The sequence below is a fragment of the Serinus canaria genome, chromosome 3 (assembly GCF_022539315.1).
Source record: "Serinus canaria isolate serCan28SL12 chromosome 3, serCan2020, whole genome shotgun sequence".
In the NCBI taxonomy this organism is placed as follows: Eukaryota; Metazoa; Chordata; class Aves; order Passeriformes; family Fringillidae; genus Serinus; species Serinus canaria.
Window position 1 is genome coordinate 8,802,815 of NC_066316.1, and position 22,244 is coordinate 8,825,058.

The 22,244-nt window shown below is 46.7% G+C and overlaps 1 protein-coding gene across 1 annotated transcript in view; it reads left to right on the forward strand.

Annotated features, from left to right (window-relative positions):
• The first annotated feature begins 2,566 nt into the window (after positions 1 to 2,566).
• CAPN13 (calpain 13) overlaps positions 2,567 to 22,244 on the forward strand; it is a 49,715-nt gene continuing 30,037 nt past the window's right edge. Inside the window, exons 1-5 of the mRNA XM_050972412.1 lie at positions 2,567 to 2,730; positions 3,669 to 3,917; positions 15,253 to 15,322; positions 16,600 to 16,718; positions 20,522 to 20,655. Coding sequence (XP_050828369.1) covers positions 3,681 to 3,917; positions 15,253 to 15,322; positions 16,600 to 16,718; positions 20,522 to 20,655 — 560 coding nt within the window. The 5' untranslated portion in view covers positions 2,567 to 2,730; positions 3,669 to 3,680. The remainder of the gene's footprint in view (positions 2,731 to 3,668; positions 3,918 to 15,252; positions 15,323 to 16,599; positions 16,719 to 20,521; positions 20,656 to 22,244) is intronic.

Genomic DNA, 22,244 nt, shown 5'->3' on the forward strand with positions numbered 1-22,244 from the left:
ATGCTGGGAGGGATAATAAACTCACACTTTCCTTCATCATAGGATAATTCTGGAACTGAGTCCCTGACATTTTTACAATGCTTCAAGCACGTGAATGACAGGATCTTAGAGGAAAGTGTGCTGGCATGACTGTGGCACGTACTGAATATTATGGGGAGATGAGATGTAGCTTGATAGTTTGGAGTGTTTGAGAGGAAACAGGGGGAGAAGGGCTGCTGGCTTTTCAGCTCTTCTGGTACTCTTTGTTGTGTCTGAGAAAATTAGTTGCTCTTTCTAAAGTACAGAAATTCAGCTAAGCCAACATATAATGGAAATGTTTTGAGAAAATCAGTGGAGAGGAGAAGGTTCAGCTATGAAGTACACATGGTTTCTAATTGCCTATTTCTACTTTCTACTCTGTAAAAAAACACCAAAGCCATTGAAGGAAATGATGGCTGTGACAGAAATCTTTATGCAAAGGGTAATTAGCTGTCAGTAGCTTTTGCTGCCATTGAGTACCTGGTTATAGTTGTGGCTTGACATCTTTGCTGAATGAGAGCTGGAGGGAGGCAGGACACACCTCCACTGCTGCCTTTCAGGCTGCTCAGTGCAGGGAATGGTGCCTGCTTGGGGTTTCCCCATGGATTTCTCCAGGAGTCACCAATGTTTTTGCCCTGCTGTGTTCAGAGACTCCTCTGTCCTTCCCATCCCTTCCAGCTGCATCCATGATCTCTTCATATCCTTCTCTGTAGATTCTCCTCTGCTTGCTTCCTCTCCCTCTTTCTTGGCCGTTTGTCCCTTTCTCAGGGACAGACAACACAGATGTCCCTGTGCTGAGAAGGAAGAGGAACCAAAACAGAGCAGCAAAGCTGGGTGTGATTCCCTTCTCCATTTCAGATAAGTAAATGTGTTGAAGGAGATCCAAGGACTAAGCAGATGTTTGTTCAGCCCCTCCTGAATGTTTACCCCCTTCTGAATAATGATTTCTTCCCTTAGTCTAGAGGCAGTCTCTTAGTTTTCTTTAGAGTTTGACAGTATGTCTGAACCAGATTTTGTGAGTGTTTGAAACCCTTCCCTCTCTCCTTGCATCTTGTGGCAGGCAGCAGCCCAAGGGCAGCACCTCTGACATCCATCCCACAATAACTCTGTCCCTTGAGAGCCTTTCTGCCTCTCGAGGTCAGTAACAGCAAGAAGCTCCCCAACCAAGCAGGCAACATTCAGCTTTAACAACTTTTGTGACCTTTGCTGTTGCTGACAGACCTGTGAGAGCCTCGTGGGAGAGCTGTGGCCAGGATTCAGGATGCTGCTCCAAAGGAGGTGGCCATCAGAGAGTGTTGGAGCAGCCAGGGCACTGCTAGCCAGGTCCTGACCCCAGGGGCTGCCTGCAGAGGGGCATGGGTGGGTGTGGAACTCCTGTGTCTGTGCTGATGAAGATATTCCTGCAAGGGAGTAGTAGTTAAGTGTGTTATTTTCCTCAGTCTGGTTGCTAATTTAATCCCAATATGTTAAACAACGTAATTAAACACACACACACACATGCTAAAAGCTCTTGTTCTCTGTCAGAAGAGAGGGAATGCCTGTCAGACCCAGCCTTCAAGCTCTGTTAATTTTAATTTGAGCTTTGGAATTAGTAATCAGTTTTGCTGGAACACTGTTTCAAGAAATAGATCTTAGCATGCACGGAGCCTGGGCACAGTTTCAAATGAGTATTTGTTAAGAAGCCATTCCCTTGTCGTGTTATGGTACATTACAGAAGATTTATTTCCATTGTATTAAAAAATGCAACCCCCAGGGGAATGCTCTCTCCTCTCGTTGGCCGAGGGTGGGTTTGGAATTTTTGGTTTTGTGGGGCTTTTAATTAAAACAATGAGATGCAAAACCACTTATTTGTTTAGGCTGTTGTTGCCATGCCAGGAGGCTAAGTGACTTGAAGCACTGAGAAAGGTGATGAGACTAAGTAAAAAGGGTGTAGGGAGGGGAGTGGGGGCCTCTGTCACACCTTCATTGCAGCTGAGCTCTTCTTTCGACATGTGGGAAGAATTCACAATACAAACCTGAGGCTTTGCTCTTACTGGAGCCATCTGCTCTATCTGTGCAGCACCAGGGACATCTCAGATCTACAGATAAGTCTGTGTGGTAGAAAAGAGCCCTTTCATCAACTAAAAAAAAAAAAAAAAAAAATTAAACAAAACAAAAAAAAAATCAAACAAGCAAACAAAACCAACCAACCAAAAGAGCTATGGCATCCGCTTGCTGGAAAGTGAGAGTAGGTGACTTCAGGCTAGAAATTAGCACAGCAAAGTTAATTAACTGGAGGGGAGGCTTGCCCAGGGCATGTGGTGGATTTTCCAGTGCTAATTTATGGAAGCCAGGAGCTGGGGGCAGGAACTCCTGCATCAAGTGTGGTGGCATCCATAAAGCAAGGTGCCAGAGGAGGATCACAGGGATTCTGCCTTTAAAAGTCTGCTGATAAAGTCTGCTCTCATTTCATAGGGAAAGAGGCAAAAGGGGAAATATAGCTCAGGACAGTTAATATTTAGGTTTTGTGAGGGCAGTTGGGAAGGAAGGATGAAAACTGGGGTGGACCCTGAGTCATGTGTTTATCCAGCAACATGTAATTCTGTGTTATGATAGGAGCTGAAGGAACCAGGAGGCAAGGCAGGCTGCACAACCTTTCTGCTGCTTCTCTGAGCCCTGAAACCACAGCAGAACCCTTCAGCTGAAGGGACATCCCCAGGAGCTGGTGCCCAGGTGAGTGGCTCTGTGCATCCGTATGACTCTGGGGAGCACACCTCAAACTTGTGCTCTGGTTGGACAGAACAAATTGCTTTCTTTAGGCCCCAGTGCCACTGGCCCCTCCAAATGTGCAGTTTTTCCTCTTTGTTGTGTCCTTCTCCCACTCCTGCACTAAAATCTCTCCCATCCCACAGTCCCGTGTCTCCGTGGGAGATGAGCTACCTCCCTTTGGAACAAAAGCAGATCCTTGCTGGCAGGAATCCTCCTGTGCTTTTTGATGCCTGTAAAGGGACAAAGCCCTCAACAGGAGATTTTGGCTCCTGCATCCACCCCTAGCTGTGCCAGCAGGTGTATTAGCAGCTCTGTTCAGCCCAGGGTTTCACTGCGGGTATGAAATGTTCATTTCCCCAATTAAAGCACCCCTTTCTCTTAGACACATTAACAGAGAGGGGCTCCAGCCTGCTTCAGACTGGAATACCTGGAGATGCCATGCAGAGACTGCCCAGTTTAAACAGCAGCTTGAAACCCTGGGCAGAGCTGTGATTCCTGACCCGGAGAGCCCTGGGTACCTGTGGGCATCGTCCCTGCTCCCACTCCCACTCCCCTGCGTGTGCAGCTCCTGTTCCTGCCCTGTGCTGGCTGGCACTGCAGCTGTACCTCGGTGCTCACACAGCAGCTCACTAACAGCTTTGCTCTCTGTCCTCAGGGAAGACTCCAAATTGAATTTGTAGCACTGACAGCACTGGTTTAAGATAAACCAGTGGGGATTTGACGACTGCTCTTTGCCCATGCATTTCCAGCTAATAAGGATTTTGTCACCGTGGCTGCCCTCAGTTTTGCAAGCTGCTGTTCCACACTCCTCCTGGTGGGAGGGGGGAAGTGCTATCCCACACCCTCCTGATGCACCACATTGAATTGGGAAACTAATGGCAGTCCCTGTCTTCCCCTCCCAGGAAAAGGGCAGGATGCTGGCCCCCAGCTCCGCTCCGACACCAGGGCAGGGCTGGCAAACCACAGGAGCCACAGGAAGCCCCCAGAGCCCGAGGAAATTCAACAGCCAGGACTTCAGAGAGCTGCGAGCCTCGTGCCTGAGCCAAGGGCTGCTCTTTGAGGATGCCACCTTCCCTGCCCACTTCAGCTCCATCGGTGCCACCCTGCTCCCGGAGGAGAAGCTGCGGCAGATCCAGTGGAAGAGGCCCACGGTGAGTTCCAGAGCTGGGCAGCTTTGCAGCACTGCTGCCCCATGGGACCACTGGTGGCCAGTGGCTACAGGCCTGCACGCTGGGGTGAAAAATGTTAACATTTTTAAAGTTTAATAGTAATGAAATGGTTATAAAAATAGTAATACCAATTAGAACAATAGGAATTTGGACAATCAGAGTTAGGACAATAAATAAGCAAAGAATTATGAATGTTTGGATGCTTTCCTCTTGAAAGCATGGGTGACTAACAAAGGATTAACTGTTAACAGCAATAGCCTGTTTCATATTCAAATATCTCATACATGATTCAAAAGTTCTTTTCAAACAAAGGGTGTTTACTGGGTATTGTCAGCTTCCCCCCCTTCATCTTGTAAATCAGTCACCTCAGTCCCCACCAAGTTTGGGTCTTCCCAATAAGGAGGCAATAATTCTTCTCTTGGGGTTTTCGGTGTCTTGTTGCTGTTATCTCTGTGCGAACAATTTCTTGAGCTAGTTAGAAAAAGTATCTTACATTGCAGTTTCTATTTTAATGTTATGTTATAGCCTAAAACTATAATTGACACCCTACTGAAAAGGATAATTCATTACAGCTTTCTAACATACCACATATAATATTTATTTCAATATTTGCGAAAAGCCAATCATGTAATACACATTTTTCACACTGGGGTGGGAGGTCTGTGTTGGGCAGGAAAGTAAACCTCAAGGGGAACACTGGAAGCACAGCTGGAAGGAGGGATCCTTGCTGTGGGATGGGTGGAGGGAAGATAACCCAGGAGAAACGATTGCTCACTTTTAAAAATTTTAAAGGTTTATTAAATTTTATCAAAAATTACAACGAAAGGACTAAATAAGGAAAAATGACAGCTCTGGGAGCCCCTGTGACTATCAGCCATCTGTTTGTCTACAAAAATGGATGCTTTCCCTTTGATACCTTCAGCCCCTCCCAAAGTTTTGTCAGTGAGCTCCTTCTCTGCCATCCACTGGTGGAAATTACTTTCTTGTATCTTGTTTTGAGGTCAGGTGTTGTTACACTGAGCCTCTTGGCAATAAGCTGGCCCTCCCTAAGTGCCCTGACTACTAGGGCTGTTACAGGGGGAAGGAGAAAGAGCACGATGGAGGGACATATCACATAACACTATGCATTTTAACATCTGCATAATATCTATCTCCTAACTGTGAGAGCCAGCTGTTATATTACTCATCTAGAACACAACCTCTGCAACATTAATGATTCCATTAGGTACATTCTTGTAGGAAGTTTGCTTCCACCTGTGAGCCTGACCAGAACTCCTGTTCCCACTTTGATCTGCTTCTAGAGGACTTTGTGCAAGCCCGAAAAGTTCTTAAACTCTATTGAAGATCTCTGATTTCTGTAATCCAGGCAACTGACTCAGCAATACCTACTTTAAAGTAATTGGGACAAGGCAGGAGATGAAGTTTGTGTGCTGATTCCCAGTTGCAATTTTAATAGGCAATTATCATCTGGCATGTGGAAGTTTAGAATGGGAGGTGGAATCACATGCTCAGCTCTTTTATCCTAGGACCTAATTTAGGAAATCTTCCCGTGGTCCAGCTGCTCTGTGGAGCACTGCTGTGTGCCATTTGCTGCTGGTGCAGCTCCTGGATGAGCCACGTGCTGCCCTTCCTCTGGGTTTTGCTGAGCACACCACTAGTGCCTGGGGCCTTTGGCTTCCCTGGGCTGGGACAATGAGACAGTGACTGTGAGACTGTAAAGAGACAGCAGGAAACAACAGGAAAATATTGATTTGGATGGCAGAAGGGATAGGGCAGTGAGGCTGGGCTGGAGCTTGGCAGCGTGGTGGCCTTGGCACAGCAGCAGCAGAGGATGCAGCCAGAGTGGATGTTGAAAGTCACGGATCCCAGAAGGGAAGCAGAGTAGCCAGGACAGCCTGCAGAGCTGCTAAATGTGGATGCCCACATGGAAAGGCAGGAAACAAGTGGTGGGTGCTGGGTGAAGATATTTGGGTGTCTTCTGTGGAGGTGCCATGAAGGGATCATTGTCTTCTGCAGAAGCTGCTCCTACCACAGGCTGAATGTCTGGGCTTCTCCTTAGGCAGTTTTCCTCCGAAGTCTGTGTCTGGTGAGAGGGCAGCTGGTGCTGTGTTTTTCACACCAGCACTCTGCCTATGGGCTCAGAGCAGGTGGGAATCCTCTCTCTCGAAAGTTGGTTGTATTAGAAAAGTAACTAAAAATGCAAGGAGAAGAGTTAGTTGCTTCTGTTTCCACTCTGAGAGAGAAAAAGTAGGATAACTAAGCATTAGGCTCAGAAAAGACAAACACAGATATTAGAAAAGACTCTCCAGGGGCATTTTAAAGATGAATAAACTGGAATAAAATGTTATGATACAGCTCTCTCAAGTCTAACACCCCGGTGCTTTTGCAGCAGAGAAGTGTAGGACTACAGAAGCATACAGAGTGACTTAGAAACCCAAATACCACTGATTTTGAGGTACTGCACTGTGGGATGAACATCTATCCCACTCTAACATCCTGAGAGTCATTTCATGTGCAAAGGGACTGACGTTCCTTGCCAAAAGCAGAATCTGCTGCTGCTAGTGCTTGAAGTTTGTCAGGTGAGGCAGGTATTGGAGAATTCCCTTCTATTTTGCTGAATCCATGAATAGTAAGGTTGTGAATAAAAGTTTTTGTGCAATTGGTTTCAAAAATTTACATATGTCCTCTCCATCCTGGCACTTCCCTTCTGAAGAATTTTTTTACCGCAGCCAACAATTTTCCAGTGTTCTTTTCGGGAAGGAGCGGGATCAAAATCCTTGGCTTTGCCAGAACTCTCCTTCAAAACACTAAACCGTATGCTCATGGCCCAGGGTTCATGACATAAACATTGAAAAGCCTTTTGCTCTTTTACAGAGGCTAAAGCAGCATCACCAGCTGCCCTTCTATGACAAGGGACAAAAGTGGAGACTGCTGACTCAGCTGGGTCATCTGGAACAGGAACTCAGGGTTCCAGGGCTGAAGAAGACCCCATTATTTTTTTTTCCTCACAAATTTTGACCAAAATTTTCACCTGCAGATGTCCCCCAACCATGCAGGCTTCACCTTGCCAGACAAGAGGCAGGATCAAGGGCTGAGGAGAGCAACCAGGAATTCTCAAACGTCACCACGACAGCCGTGCTGTGTCATGGTGACACCAGAGTGTGGCCTCCCTTTCCTGACAGAATGAAGCAGGGGTAGATGATGTTGCTGAATTGCAGCCTTTCCTTTCCATTCACAGAGCTGCAGATGTTTTGAGTGAGGGGTCAGGAGGCAAATTAAACTGTGTTTGCATTTCATAAGTCCTGAAAGGCCAATGCTGCGTCCAGCTGGCTCTGGGAGTTGATCCCTCAGGAGGAAGAGGAAGGAATCAGGAGACACCAGGCTGGGCACCTTTCACCCATGCAGAAATGTTTGTACAATCTTTGTTCCTAGGCCATGGCAGTGCCAACTCTAAGGATATGTGATCCCAGGTGTTTAAGCAACCTAAACAACTCAGCCAAGAGATACTTATAATTTCCCCAAGGGAGACTGTTTCCAACCTGAATACATCTCCCAGAGACTCAGTGCAGTTGGATCCTGCTGACAAATCATGGCCAATTTAACCTGTATCTGTATTTTTCTCAGCCTCCACCATTAGCTCCCTCTGACATTAAAATAAATTTGTCTGGAATTGCACCTGTGACTGGCATCTCAGTCCTAATAATCTCTTAGCCTCCATTTACTGTCGTGCAGTATCTGGTTATTTAAGTGGTAGATAGCAATTATAACTGCTGTCTTTGTTCCAGGTCCAACTGAGCAGCTGAGCAACATGCTGCTTCTATTTTACCTTGTACATTGTCAAGAGAATTGCCAATTATGCTCAGAGTTTGGAGTCTTCATATCTGGGGGTAATGTATAAAGTGGAGAGAAAACAGCTTGGTTTCAGACAGTGACAGTCAGAAACAACTTTTTGACTTGTAAACTCATCTTGTTTAATAGGCCTGTGCCTGGAAAGGGAGGGAAGGTGGATCAGGAGCACCAAGATGACATTTGAAATGTCACTTTTCCCAACCCTGCAATAGTTAGAGTTTCCCATCAGATGGGGACAGCTGCAGGCTGTGTTTGCATCCCCAGGCCCACAATCTACACCCACTGAAATGTGAAATCTGTAACAGAGGTTTTGCATGTGGTATTTCAAGCATTACTAGAGGTCAGGCTGAAGGTACCAAGTACAGCAGGACCTCACAATTAACTATTCCTTTGGCTCACCAACAGCTTTGAGAAATGGAAAAGAAGCTCTGTTTTGGACTGAATAAAGTATTTTTTATAGCTAGGCTTTTCTAAAGATCAGTCAAAGGAAAATTCTCTGTGAAGAATTATGTCAGACTTTAAAAACTGAGGTGCTCCTTTTAAAATGCTCAGAACAATTCTTTTTCATTGTTTGCTGCTTTTCCTTCACACAAGCTATTGATTGGAACTGAGGAAGCCATGGAATGATTAACTGCTGCAGAATATGCATTTTTATTCAATTAATGTTCAGGCTGAAGATTTCTCTCTGTCCTGATCATAGTGCATGATACTGTGCAGATGCAAAAAGAAATTGGAGGAGGATGGTCCAGAAGATGTGAACTGTGGTGATGCTGAATGTGGAATGCTTTACTTCTGCTAACATGGGTTACATTTTCAGAAATGGTATGTGTGAGGGGAGAGAGATTTCCCCCTGTGCAGCAGTGCCTTGGCCCTGCACCAGGGCTCAGTGTGGTGCCCACTGTAAATGGGAAGGACAATCCCTGATCTTCAGTGCTCATGCTTTAAAACAAGGCTAAAATGGGCACAGGGTGAAGTTGCTGAAGGCTTTTCTGAAGGGTCTCCAAGGCTGCAGACTCCTGCCCTGCTCACCCTTGGGACCCTGTAGCTCCCTTATGGAATGAGGGGATGCTGGGCAGGAGCTGGCATGAGAAGATCTGTCCTCTGATTAGCACAGACAGTTGTGTGGGGAGGGGGGCAGCTGGGAGAAAAGCTGCAAGGTGGCCAGGGGAAGTTTGAGGATCAGCATGGGAGGAATCCCTGAGTGCCTCTGATGGGACTTGTAGGGATGTGCCTGGTGAAAGGACTGTCTGAAGGAGCTGACAGGGGCTTTGTCTGCATCATCAGTCTGTTCAGAGCATCAGGCATGGACTCCTTGGGTGCTTGTCTCAGGTGTCTGGGGTCAGGCTGATACCTCAGGTTTTAGCTTTTATATTTTCCAGATTCTTTACTGCTTTAGTGTGTAGTTCTGAGCTTCATATTAGGGGATGGTAAGCTCTTTTCACAGAGTAGGGAGACAAAACGATTCCTTCTCTAGCTGGGGACCAAGGACAAATGATCCAAATCTCAGGCCCAAGAGCACAAACGATGGCAGGATGAAGAGAGAAAAACAAGAAGGATGGGACTTCATAACCTAAAGCTGTAATTGGACAATTAACTCCAATGTGCAAATGGAGCAGAACTTATAAAAGTGATTTTTTTTTTTTTCCATCATTTTGTGTCCATTTTGGGCTCACCTTGGGTAGCCCTGGCTGGGCTCTCGTGCTGCCCAAGGTGCATCCATTGAGGCCTTCTAATAAATCCCTACTTTATTCTTTAACTCCATCTAGCCTCTGTTCTAGGTCAGCCTTCACAAAGCATCAAGGTGATGGGAAAGGTAGTGTCCAAAAAATTCCTTGGATGGAAGGTGCAGAAAGAGGCAGTGTGAACTCAGGCAAGGGATGCACCTTGTTCTCATAGCAGAGCCCTGTGCTACTGCACTCAGCACCTACAAAACATTGGAGAAAATTATACTCATTGAGCCAATGCTTGTTAGCTGGGAAAATGATCCATCATTTGAATCACTCACTTTGTAAAAGGGCTTGCTCATGGTTTTAATTCCCTTTCTCTGTCCCTTCCCAAAGAAAACATAACCACCTTTCAGGAGCAGAGTATCTATTGTTATCCTGCACAGCTTTTGGTGATTATTTGTTCCTTGGCCTGTTATTTATTTCCCAGAAATTTCCAAGAATTTGCATCAGCACTAAGGAATTTTGAATCCGGAAACTGACTTTTAAAAATGAACCCTTAAAAAAAAAAAATTTTTGAAGTTAGTATCTTTCTAGACAGATAAGCTGAGCTGGATTTCCTACTGCATCAGCCTTGGCCTGTCTGTAGCTGGAGGGGACTAAAAAACAGATTTCATTCAGGCAAGAATTTAGACAACAATTTGAAGTTAACCCAAAAACTAGTCTCTAATAGAAGAGGAGAAAAATGAAGAAAAACCTATCAAAAACAAAAAGAAGAGGAAAAAGAAATGAAAGTTGTTACATGAGAGGTTTTAATGAGGGAAGTCAGAAACGTGTGGCAGTGAGGGACAGCGGTGTCCTGCAGGTCTGTCACTTTGGGGCCAGCAGTCCCTGGCAGGAGCCAAAGCTGCTCACCAGCTGTTTGTGCTGGAGCTCACAGCTCCAGTCCTTTCCAGGGGCCTGGAGGCTCTTGGATCCTGTTCAGTGTTTCTCCGTGATGAAAATCAAAGTCAATGCTCCCTGTTCCTGCCGAGTGTGCGTGTGCCATCGGGGGAATTGAACGGGAGCAGCGTCCCCAGGCTGCCCCTGCCTACTCAGCTGATTGCTCCTGACCTCGACCTGGAGTTCATCCCTGGGGGCTGGGGAAGCTGCAGTGCACCACCAGCCATTACATCTGTCCTTCTGGAAGGTGGGAAATGTTTATTTGCGTGGTATCTCCCGACTCCATTGGTCTTTGGGGAGAGCTGATTGTGACAGGGAATTTGTGCATCCTGGGTGGGCTGGAAAGCAGCGCTGCTGTGATGTCTGCTGACTGCCCTGCTTCTCAGGCTGGGGAGTCTTGGGCAGGATCATATGGCTGTGTTGGCTGGAGGATAGTTGGGAACACCGTGGCACTTCCAGCTTTTACTGTATGACTCCAAGGGGAGGTTGCAAGACCTCCAAGGAAACTGCTCTCCAAGGCTCCAGGTACCCAGGACTGCTTCCCTTGTTTGCCTCCTTTGTCTTTGCCTCCTTTGTTTTAGCAGTGAGCCACACAAAGCAAACAGGTTTCAGGTAGAACCCGAGCTGGTTTCTGGTTTTTGTCTGGTTGTTGACAGCAGTCCATCCTCCAGCAGGACTTAGCTTTGACATTTGTGGGCTCCACGCCTGTGTGGAGCCTGGTGAGCTCGTTCTTCCAATGCAGAAGAGAACTGGAGCAGAGCATGGCTTCTATTATAAGCAACCAATGCATTTGTATTGAAATCAGGCAATTAAGAATTGAGCTACTCTGCTGTAAAGCAGGGAATTGAGTTCTGTCAGTACAAGCAGACCCCTTGAGAGTAGTCTGATTTTTCCTATTAATTTTGGCTGGCTCAGTTATCCTCTCCCTCTCCGATCTGCCGGAGACAAGTCATTGCATGTCAGATCTTTGGTGTGGCCCAGCACAGCTTCTATTGTGTGGCTTGGAAAAGACCTTTAAAATCATGGAGTTCAACCATTAACCCAGCACTGCCAAGCCACCACGTCCCCCAGGACCACACCTACATGTCTTTTAAACACCTCCAGGGAGGTGACTGTACCACCTCTGTGAGCAGCCTGTTCCAGTGCTTGGCCACCCTTTGAGTAAATGAATTTTTTCCTAATATCCAACATAAACCTGCCCTGGCACAATCTGGGCCATGTCCTCTTGTTCTGTCACTTGTTACCTGGGAGAAGAGGCTCTGGAGCCTGGCTGCCACCTCCTTCCAGGCAGATGTGGAGTCACCCCCCTGAGCATCCTTTTCTTCAGGCTAAATAAACCCAGCTCCCTCATCTGCTTCTCCTAGGCCTTGTGCTCCAGGCCCTCCACAAACTTTGTCCTTTGTTCTGCCCTCCCTCCTTTTCCCAAATGTCTTATTTCTGTGCAGGTTTCCTGTGGTTATGGGATGTATGGCAGTGGTGTGACAGACCCCTCCTCAGCACGCTGCCGGGCAGGGCCTGCAGCCCAGGGAACAGTGGCACAGGTTTATTTCTTAATCCACAGCAACACTATTACAGGCACAGCAGTGCTGCTGAATTAACATTTGTCCAGCTGAGAACAGTTTGGCTTTCAATAAATAGCAGCCTTTTTATTTGTCATCATTTGTGTGTGTTGAACATTACTCACCATGGCAGGATGTGTGAGGATGGTGGAGCTGCAGCAGGGGGGAGTGTGGCTGAAGGGAAGGATGTGGACCTGTGGCAGGAACAGAAACAGGGCTGGGGTTTTATTTTAGGGTTAAGGTGAGCTGACCAGGAGGTGGCTCTGCAAACAGTCAGCTCCAGCCCCTTGACCCTCAGTGACCTTGTGCCTGCACTCAGGATCCTGCTGGGCCAGTGGAGAAATGTGGGGGGAAGTGGCCAGCACCCAGCCAGAGCAGCCTGCAGCCAGACTGCCTGGGAAATCCCACCTCAGGCTTCCAATTTTTCACAGAACTGTTTGACTGTCTCCTTTACATGCCTGCATGTGGTCTACATCTACACTACTCACCTCCAGCTCCTTCTGGGGACTTGTCCTTCCCTAAAAATTTCAAGCAATTATAAAAAGATTTAGAGCTAAATGCATGTACAGGACACTTTCCTTCCACCTCTCAGATTAATTCTCTGTCTTGCCCTTTAGATGAACAGCACTTCTGTGGTAAGACCATGCTCTAGAGGATGAACTGGTTTGAACTTGAACTTCTCTTTCTTTTTGAATACATAATGAAGTCTTCAGTGGGCCAGGGAAAGCCAGTGATGAGAGCTTTGTCCTGGGGGGATGAGTTCAGGCAGAGTGCTTGACTTGCAGCCCATATGGTTGCCTTCACTGCTGGGCTCATGGATACTCTGAGAAGAGACCACGTGCCTCCCTGAGCTCCCTCTTCTTCCCCCTTCCAGCCAAAACTGCAAAGCCTCGGTGAAAATGCCACAAAGCCTCATCATTTCTCAGTGAAACAGGGCACTGCTTCTGTAGTTAAAGCTGTGCTTCCTCTCTTTGTCGTGCACTTTGAGCAGTAGGAAATGGTGAGGCTTGCACATTTTGCCTAGTGGTAACTCTGTGTTTAGCTGTGTTTTGCAATAAAGGACAATGTGGTGTTTTATGACTGCTGTACTCTTGCCTTTGAAGGAAGAGGAGCTAATTGGAGACTTCCTTTCCTCCCAGCTGAAAAGGTGCAGATTTCCAGAGCACTTCCATCACAGTTATGTCCTCTCTGTGCTCTGTCAGAAGCCTTCTGTGGGTCCAGAGAGCTGCTGAGCAGCCCCTTCCCCTGGCTGGTGGAAACAGCACACGCTGTTTTCTGTCTCAGTGGTTGCCCAGAGGGGAGGGCAAGCTCCTGGAAGAGCTCCATGTGCTGGGAGGAATACAGCCCTGGAGAGTTCCCTCTGCCAGCCACAGAGATGTCTGTGGATTGGCTGGGGCTGGCTTCAGATCGTGTCTTTTCTGGTTTTAGACTAAATTGCCAGTTTCTCTCAGCAAGGAAGCTGCTTAGTGACTCAGCTCATCCCTGTTTGCTCACAGGGGATTCCAACACCTTGGTGGGCAATAGAATATCTGGTGAGGCATCTAATGGGCTGCCTTTTGAGCCAGTCCCCACAAGAGGCCAGCAGGATCCACAGAGCACTTCTGGGCTTTGGCATCCTGGCACGGAGCACAGCATCATCCCTTTCCTTGGGGGTCCCACAAGGACACAGCTGCCTTCCCATTAGTTTCAGGCTCATCTCCTGCATGGTGCTTATCCCTGTGGCAGCTATGCACTGTAGCCCAGCCCCCCTGCTTCTGCCAAGACTTCAAAGCCCTCAGAGTGATGGAGAAAATAAAATAGCCATTCTTTTATGCTGTTGGTTTTCTGGGATGACTGCTAGCACGTCAGCCACACACAAAACCAGCTCAAAGCCTTGCCATGCAGTTTAATCTTTCCTGCTTGTGCAAAGTTTTGAGTTCACCCAGGTGAGGGGCACATGCTGCTGTGGGAAATGGAGGTAGGGAGAAGATAAGGCTGGGATGGATGTGGAGCAGAAAGGAGAAGGGCTCAGTGCTGCTTCTTCCTTAAACAATGAGCAGCCACTGCTGCTGGTGGCCACACGTCTTAGGCCTGCTCCCATGCCATGGGTAAATCTCTTGCTGCAAATCCCCAAAGTCCTGGGATAGCTGGGGATGGCTGTAGGAAAGCATCTCTCCAGGAATTTGCCTGCTGAGGCTGCTTTCCCCCACGTCAGCAGTGCTCTGGGAGCATGATGTGCCCACCAGCCTGGAGCAGTGACGTTGCATTGCCTCTTTTCCTGGCAGGGAAACGTTTTAGAGGGGTTTGATCACTGTGGAGCCATTTCAGGGAGCTGACAGCATTTGCTAATGCTGAGCTCACGCATCCATGCAAGTCATGAGTCACACTGGGAGCTGGTCTCATTTTTGTGCAGCATGTCAGACCAGCTGGGGAGAAGGAATGCCAGGGCCTGTTCAGGGAAGGGCTGCTGTATTTTTTTTTTTTTTTTTTTTACCAGGCCTTTTTTTCCTTCCTTTTATCTCTTTGTTTTCTTGCATGTGTGATGACTTGCCTATTTCAGGCTGATTGGTCTTTCAAAACAGAGCCTTACCCCCATGGAGAGTGCCAAGGGTTCTTCATGGGGGAGGGTGAGGCTGCTCCTTCCTGAGCACTCACAAGAGTGCTCTCTCCCAAGAGCAGACACAGCTGGGAGAATGGTTCACATTTCTCTGTGCAAATCTGAGCCCTGAAGTGCTTCCCCCTTCGCTGCCCAAGCAAGACTCTCAAGGAAAATTCTCCCTGAATCAAAAATGTCAGCCAGGCCTATGGGATTTTGCAGACAGAGATTAAGCTCTCTTTCTATATCTTCCTCACCAGAGTGAAGAAAAGCAGCCCAGGCTGACCTGTATTAGACCTGAATGGAAGCACAAAAGGCTTAGAGAGTAAAGTGCTCCCAGACCCACTGCTGAGCTGAAGTGCAGACCCTGTTCCACTTTGCTTGGAGACCTGTGTGTCTCTGCCCTGCTGTGCCCCAGGAAACTGCATGGTTTCACTGCCAAGCTCAGAGCTCTCTCTGAAAGGTGTCAGTAGCATTAGAGAAACCCAAATGAAAACTCAGGGAGCACCCACCCCCAGGTCCCCATCCCTAGGGAATATCTGAGCAGATTAAAGAGGAGATGACTGAGTGTCTCCTCTGGTTTTGTTGGTGGCAGGCAGCAAAACATCAGGGCTCAAGAAATGCAGTTTTCAGACCTGGGAAAGGTAGGCAAGGTCTTCAAAGGGCAGGAACACTCTGCTGGCAAAGGCTGGGTACTCACACTGTACTTTGCATTTTCTTTCCTCCAGGAACTTCAGAGAAATCCTTATTTGGTCATGGATGGAGTCAGCAGATTTGACATCATGCAAGGAGAAATAGGTAAGGTGATACTCTTGATTTGGAGGAGATCTGCACAAAGCAATAACCCGTGACTGCTTTGCTGTGTTCCAAGCGCTCCGTGGGAAGATGTGGACCATGGCAGCTGCAGGAAACAATCAGTGCAGGTCAGTCTAGACTGGCACAAGTCCACACACGACTGAGGGCAGATATTTAACAGGATTCCCAAAGGCAGCAGCTCAAATCTTTGTTACTTTTGTCTGGCATCTGCCTTCTGTCTGTGTAAGGCCAAGCTTAGAAATGGAGATCCAGCTGAGCTCAGGCAGATGCTTCAGGAAGAAGGGCCAAACACAGTTAAGTGTGAGTAGATAAACAGGCACAGCTCTGACTCCTGTAGGGCTGAATTTCCTTTCCTTCCTAATGTCTTCATTTGACTGCCAGTGTTTTCTTCCTGTGGATATTTCTGTTCAACTCCTGCCATAATTACCCAGTATCAGAGTATGTATCTGCACCCTGTGTCAGTTCCATCTTGTGCTCCTTGACCATGTTTGTCTTTGGGAGCAGCTCTGCTCCCATGTGGTAAGAAATGCCTTCCCATTTCTCACTCCACTGAGAAGTTTGAAGGTCTCCTAAAGAGTGTTCTGTGTGCCATTCACATCCTCTGAAAAAATCCCTTCGTCCAGGATTTTTCTCCTGGGAAGCTGAGAAGACTCAGAGAAAAGGAAAACAATTCTTCTCTCATTTGCTTCTCCTGTGTTGTGCTCATGTGGAATGTGTTTGGAGATTGTTTACCCACAGGTGATTGTTCCATTGGATTCTGGTGTGAGTTGTTTTCACTCATTGGCCAATTGGGGCCAAGCTGTGTTGGGACTCTGAGTTTTCATTATTATCTTTTTAGCATTCTGTAAGTATCCTTTCTGTATTCTTTAGTATAGTACAGTATTCTTTAATATAGTATAATAAAGTAATACATTAGCCTTCTGAGAACATGGAGTCAGATGCATAATTCCTGCCTTTGTTGGGGCATTCCCAGCAAATACAATAGTTCTGGACTGCAAGTCTCAACACACCTGCAACAGACAGGAGCAGCCTGAAGGAAGAAAAGGGTGGCTGGTGACAGAAGGGTTCCCAGCAGACATTGCTGGTGAATCCTGGACAGTGCTTCAGCATTTTGGAGGGGGAAAAGGAGACAGAAGAATGTTGTTGCTTTAAGCAAAGTGGTTCTTAGATGTTGCAGCCCATTCCCTTTCTAAAGAGTCAGCTGTGATCCAGAACAGCAAGTGGCTGACTGAATGCACTGGATTCTTCCCTCCCCTGAGGTGACTGCTGGATGCTGGCTGCCCTGGGCTCCTTGACACTGCGAAAACAATTTTTGGAAAATGTTCTGCCCAAGGACCAAGGATTCCAGGAAGATTACGCTGGGATTTTTCATTTCCGGGTACGTATTCCCTGTGGTATCGGAACCACTCGAGCTTGGCTGCTTGGATTGCAAAGGGCTCCAAGCTGCAGCCCCACATCCCAACACCCTTGAATGCTTTGCTTCTTCAGTGCTGACTCCCAATTCAGAACTTTGCAGAAAATCCTGAATTTTTTTAGTGATTCCTAGTGCTCCAGGTGGTGCAATTGCACTTCAGGGAATTTGATGCCTTTTTCTGAAAGTTATGACTGCAAAGGCAGCGGTACCAGCTGTTCAGGTAGCTTTGTGTACATAGATGTTATAGATGGCATTCTGGTGGCTGCTTTGATTTGGGCAGTGTGTTATGGCTGTCATCTCACCTGCACTATCTATTTGGGCTCATCTTCTGTTTCCCCACTTCACCTTGCCCTTTTAGCTCGTTGAAATGGCTGGAAATTACAAATCCTTGGAGACAGATCAGAGGAACAGGCTTTTGATATTTTGCAAAGAGATTTGTTTCAGAGAGAGGAACAAGGCTTTTTAGTAAATCCCACTTTCTACCAACTCCTAAAATTGTCTGAACCTCCCAGGAGGGTGACTCGGGTAGCAACTGGCAGGCTCTGCTTGCTCATGTCTGAGTCAAACAAATATCTGGTGGGATTAGAAGAGCTTGCAGCACCATTAAACTCCAGAAGCTAAACTGGATGTGGAGAAAATCTGGATAAACTCAGCCATTCCTCATCACCCTTACTTCACAAATCTCTTTTGTTTTATACAATTCAGTACCAAAGAGCTCTGGCAGTAGGACATCTTTGACCTCCTAGGCTCTTGCAGAGCAGCACCAGGAGGATTATCTTGTGGACAGTCTAAATTTCGCTCTGTTCCTTTGCTCCTTAGAATACCAGATGTTTCTATCTTGGCCCATTTCCAGCATACCCTGCCACACTGTGTGAGATAAACCAGCTGAAGGGACACCAGTCTGCTTAAAACACATTAAAAGGATGCAAGCTAGATTGTCTTTCATGGGAGCTTTGAAAAGATTAGTTAGGCGCAATCCTTAAATCTTAAGCAGTATAAATACCTTACAGTATTTGAAAATGTTTTCCCTGTCATCTCATCTGCAAATCAGTGCAACTGTTTCTGGCTTTCCTTGAGCAATAAACCCCTGAGAAAGCTCCTCTGAATGGAAATGCTTCTCTGCAATGCCTTTCAATTATTCCATCAAAGATATTTTACTGCCATCCACAGGCTAAGCAACCAGTCCTCAGTTCAGTGAAGAATCACAAACAAGGCATATCATATGCTAACAGAATAATTTAATCTATAACTTTTTTTCCCACCATTTTGGAAGTGGAGCATCTTGCCTCTCAGGAATACAAGGGGCTGCTCCAGTATCCCTGTACAGCAGGAGCTGTTCAGCTGCAAGAGTCAAGGGTGATGAGCACTTCATCATCTGTAGTTAAGATGGGCAATGTTTTTATCTAGGGAATAATTGCAGTGATGTTATTTCCCCAGGGATTAAGTTAGCCCCATATTTGCATAGGAATCCCTTTCTCTGGGATGGGAGAATGGTGCCAGTGAGGCAGAGTGTGTCACTCCTTGTGACAGTGAGGAGCAGCACCTCGACTTGGGGAAAAGCCAGGAGTGTCCTGCAGGGGACTACGGGGGGTTCTTGCACAGCACATCATCTCACAGCTGGAGGGATCTGCCCTGGGTGTTGATGTCCCTGCTCTCAGGAAAAAACAGATGAAATCTTTAAAGACCATAAATGGTCAAGACCTCAGTTTCAGGAAACATCCAAAAAGTGCTTTTTAACACCATACAAAAGGTGGGTGCTAGTTGATAAACATGCAATTTTCTCCTTACTTGATTTTAGAACAGGATTTTTCTAGGATCCCTGCCCAGCAAGGAAAAAAGGAGGCAAAATAACCACACAGCATTCCCCCTTTGACCATCAGGACCCTAGATGTGTTGTTGTCATCTTGGGACTGTCCATTTCTTTTTCCTTCTCTTAAGCCCAGGAAAATGAAGTCCTGATTTAAAAGGCTTATTCTAAATGTGGAGGCGAAGAACTTCCCTCTTTGCATCCTGCCTAAATAGCAATTCTTGGTTTTATTTACTACCACATTCACAGCTGCAGTACTTAAATCCCATAAAGGGATATAAAGAAATTTCATTAAGCCAGACTCAAGCCATATCCTCTGAAAGCAGGAGAATGGCTTCTCCTGTACCACTCTTGTACTTCCAGAGCACTCTAGGATTTCCCATGAGGTTTCTTCTTCCCTCTGTGGCTTTTCCTGTCCTTGTGAGCTCTGATGAGACCACCACCTGAAGGTCTGTGACAGTCAGGACAAAGCAGCTGTCTTTATCCAGCTGAAGAAAAACACAGTGCTGCATTCAGCCAGCTTCCAAGCTTGAGCTCCCTACCAAACTATGGCCAAGGAACTTGACTTTTGGAAAAACATCCCTCAGTGGGTTTGGACTGCATTAATTCCCACAGCAAGTCCTGCATGTTCTCCTTATTCACCTGTAGTGATTGCACATGAAGCACTGGGGGAGGCGTGGCTGGATGTCACACCTCTTCTCCATGCAGACCTGCTCCCAGGGGTTGGCTGGTGGCAGAAGGGCTCCTTAGGTGGCTGAAAGGACAGCTCCTTTTGGACAGTCCTTTTGCCTGTCTCTCCTCCAGGCACAGGACAGCCAGTGGAAGGCTTTTCCTTGAGCCAAACATCAAGCAGAAACCCAGATCTCTCCTGGAGCCCAAGTTAGGGGTTCCAAGCCAATGTAGGGGTTCCAAGCCAATGTAGGGGTTCCAAGCCAATGTAGGGGTTCCAAGCCAATGTAGGGGTTCCAACCATCCTGCCACCACTAGTGTAGGAAGGGAGAGGCCTGGGTGAGGCAGAAATGTGAGTAGGATCAGACCTGCTTTCAGCTGAGCAGTCTGTAAGCTGCTTTGCTGCTGGGCAGATCTGGTCTTGTGCTCTTCTAGCAGAACAGCTCATTTTGGGTTTTTTCATTGACCGGAGCTGTTGAAATAAAATCATGCTAGACTAAATCTATTGCTGGCATATTTCCACTAGAGTCCTTAGCATTACTGCAAATAAGAGCTTGGCCTCTTATGATTTCGAATCATGCTAAGCTACATTAATCTGCTAATGACTCTGGAAATGGCTCCTTTAGTTCATCCCTGCAGATCTCTGTTCCTGTCTTTTCCCTTGAAAAGTTTCATCAGCTGGATCAGCTGGAGAAACACCTGCTCTGTCCACATGCTGGAGAGACTGCCTGTGTCCTTCTCATCCATCAAGGAGATGGATAACACCTCAAAAGAGTCTTTAGTCACTACCCTGTCTCCACCCATGACAGCGTGTCAGAGTCTTAATTGAAACACAGAGGAAAGGAAATTTAGAGGCTGGATCTTGACAAAGCCTCTCTGGCCAAGAGCTGCACTGTGGGGAAAAACCCAAGTCTGGCTGAGGAGTGAGGCTCATGGAATCCACCTGCTGATCATTCTTCATGTCCTTGAAATCTTGCTATTGCCCAAGAATATTAGCATACTCCCCGTGTTGAATCTCTCCTCCCACTGGTTGCAGGACCAGCTACACTCCCCAAGGACTTTCCCTGGCACTGGGAAATCCAGCCAGCTGGTGGCTTGTTTAACAATGGGGACCATTAGCCTGAGGAGTTCAGGAGAGAACTTGCACATATCCATATTGCTTTAGATTAATTCCTGTGCTAGTTCAGGAGGATTTTTCTTTCCATGGACATTAGTGCTTAAAAGAGGCTCGTTATTTTATTTTCTCTCTCTCTCTCTTTTTAAAATATATTTTTATTTTATTTATTTCCAGTTCTGGCAGTATGGAGAATGGGTGGATGTAGTGATAGATGACCGGCTGCCATTCCTAAATGGAAGATACCTGTCTGTACACCCCCGAACTTCAAATGAATTCTGGCCATCCTTGCTGGAAAAAGCATATGCCAAGTAAATACACCTGGTCTGTTCTTCCACACAGTGCTGAATGCTTTCTGTGGGTGGTTTCACCCCCTGCCCTGTGCAAAGCACACAGGAAGGGGTTCAGGCTGACAGATGCCTCTGTGGTACCCTGCTTATGTTGGCTGCAGCAAACATGGGGCCAGTATAAACTGGAGGTGTTGGCCTTGGCTTAGACCTAACTCTACCCAGCCCTAAAGGCAGCCAGCCCTAAATCTACCCAGTTCAGCTCTGGGATGTTAATGCCTGAGAAGCAAAAGGAGCAGGGCAACACAAAAGGGCCTGGAATGTCCTCCTGGTTTCAGGGAAACTTCTTTGTCTCTGTTTTCCTTTCTGTGTTGTCCTCTGTGTAAGACTGCAGAGTCCAAGCACGGATTACCTGTGTTTAGAGTCCCTCATTAGAGGGCATGTGGGGATTTGGAGCAGGCAATGAGAGGAAGCATGACTGAAGAACAGACCCAGGCACAACACACACACACTCCTAGGACTCTCTGATCAGCTCTCACTGCACAGAGAGCTCTGGCTCTAAGCTGAGGTCCCCAGAGGATACAGGGTAAATAATGCCTAATAAAGAGATAACAATTTTTTAAAATCCTCTGGAGAGAGAAGGGATCAGATTGTGTGCCCATTTCTCATTGTTAAAAATGCTGAAAAACTCCTGTGCTAGGGGTGGTATGAAGGGCTGGAACTTGGTACCTGAGGCTGGTGTAGCGTTTGCACTGCAGTGAAGAGGAGATGAGGAAAAGAGATAATAATTTTGGCAGATCTGGTCAGGAAAAAGCAAATGTTAAAGCAGCATGAGAGCGACTCAGGAAGAGAATGCATTTTGCCCTGAGATATCTCAGAAAAGTTGACTCAGGATTCAGTATCAATTTGCTGCATAAGATTTTAATTACAATGCATACCAAACCTCTATTAAATTAAAGTTGCAAGCAATGCTGTTTATGAGATTCCCATTGGAGGAAGTTATTCCCCAACGCCCAAGACAAATTCTTTTCATCAGTGTAGGACAAGGACAACTCTTCAAAATACAATTAGCTGCAGACTTCATTTGATTACATTCATTAAATACAGTGTGTATGGTGGGGTTTAACAGCATGCTCTACCTGCTCTAAGTACAGCATGTTCCAGCTTATTTGCTGTCTCAATAAAAACCACACGATAAAAACAACAAGGACTGTGCTGGCAATATTAAATTATTATCCTATTATTGTGCTCTAGCAGAGTGAACTGGGAACAGTGCTGAGAACTCATTTCTGCCTTGCCCTGGAAGCATGGGTAAATGCCTTCACCTCTCTTTCCCTTTTTCTCATTTGCAAAAGGAACACTGGCCATTTTTGTGAAGAGTCCTGTATAAGTAGGATGTAGAAACTAACAGTTCAGCTCCATTTGACCTGAAACATCCATTTGAGCTAGTCATCCTTGGCTCCCTTCCTGCTCAGGAAAAAGAAACTGGATGCTTCAAGATGAGATGCAGCTCATCTCCCAAAAATGCCTGTGTTGGCCTGAGATGCACCTTATTCTTTTCCACTGTCTGTGAATGGCTCTGGACAGCTGCCTCAGATGGGGATGAAGGCACA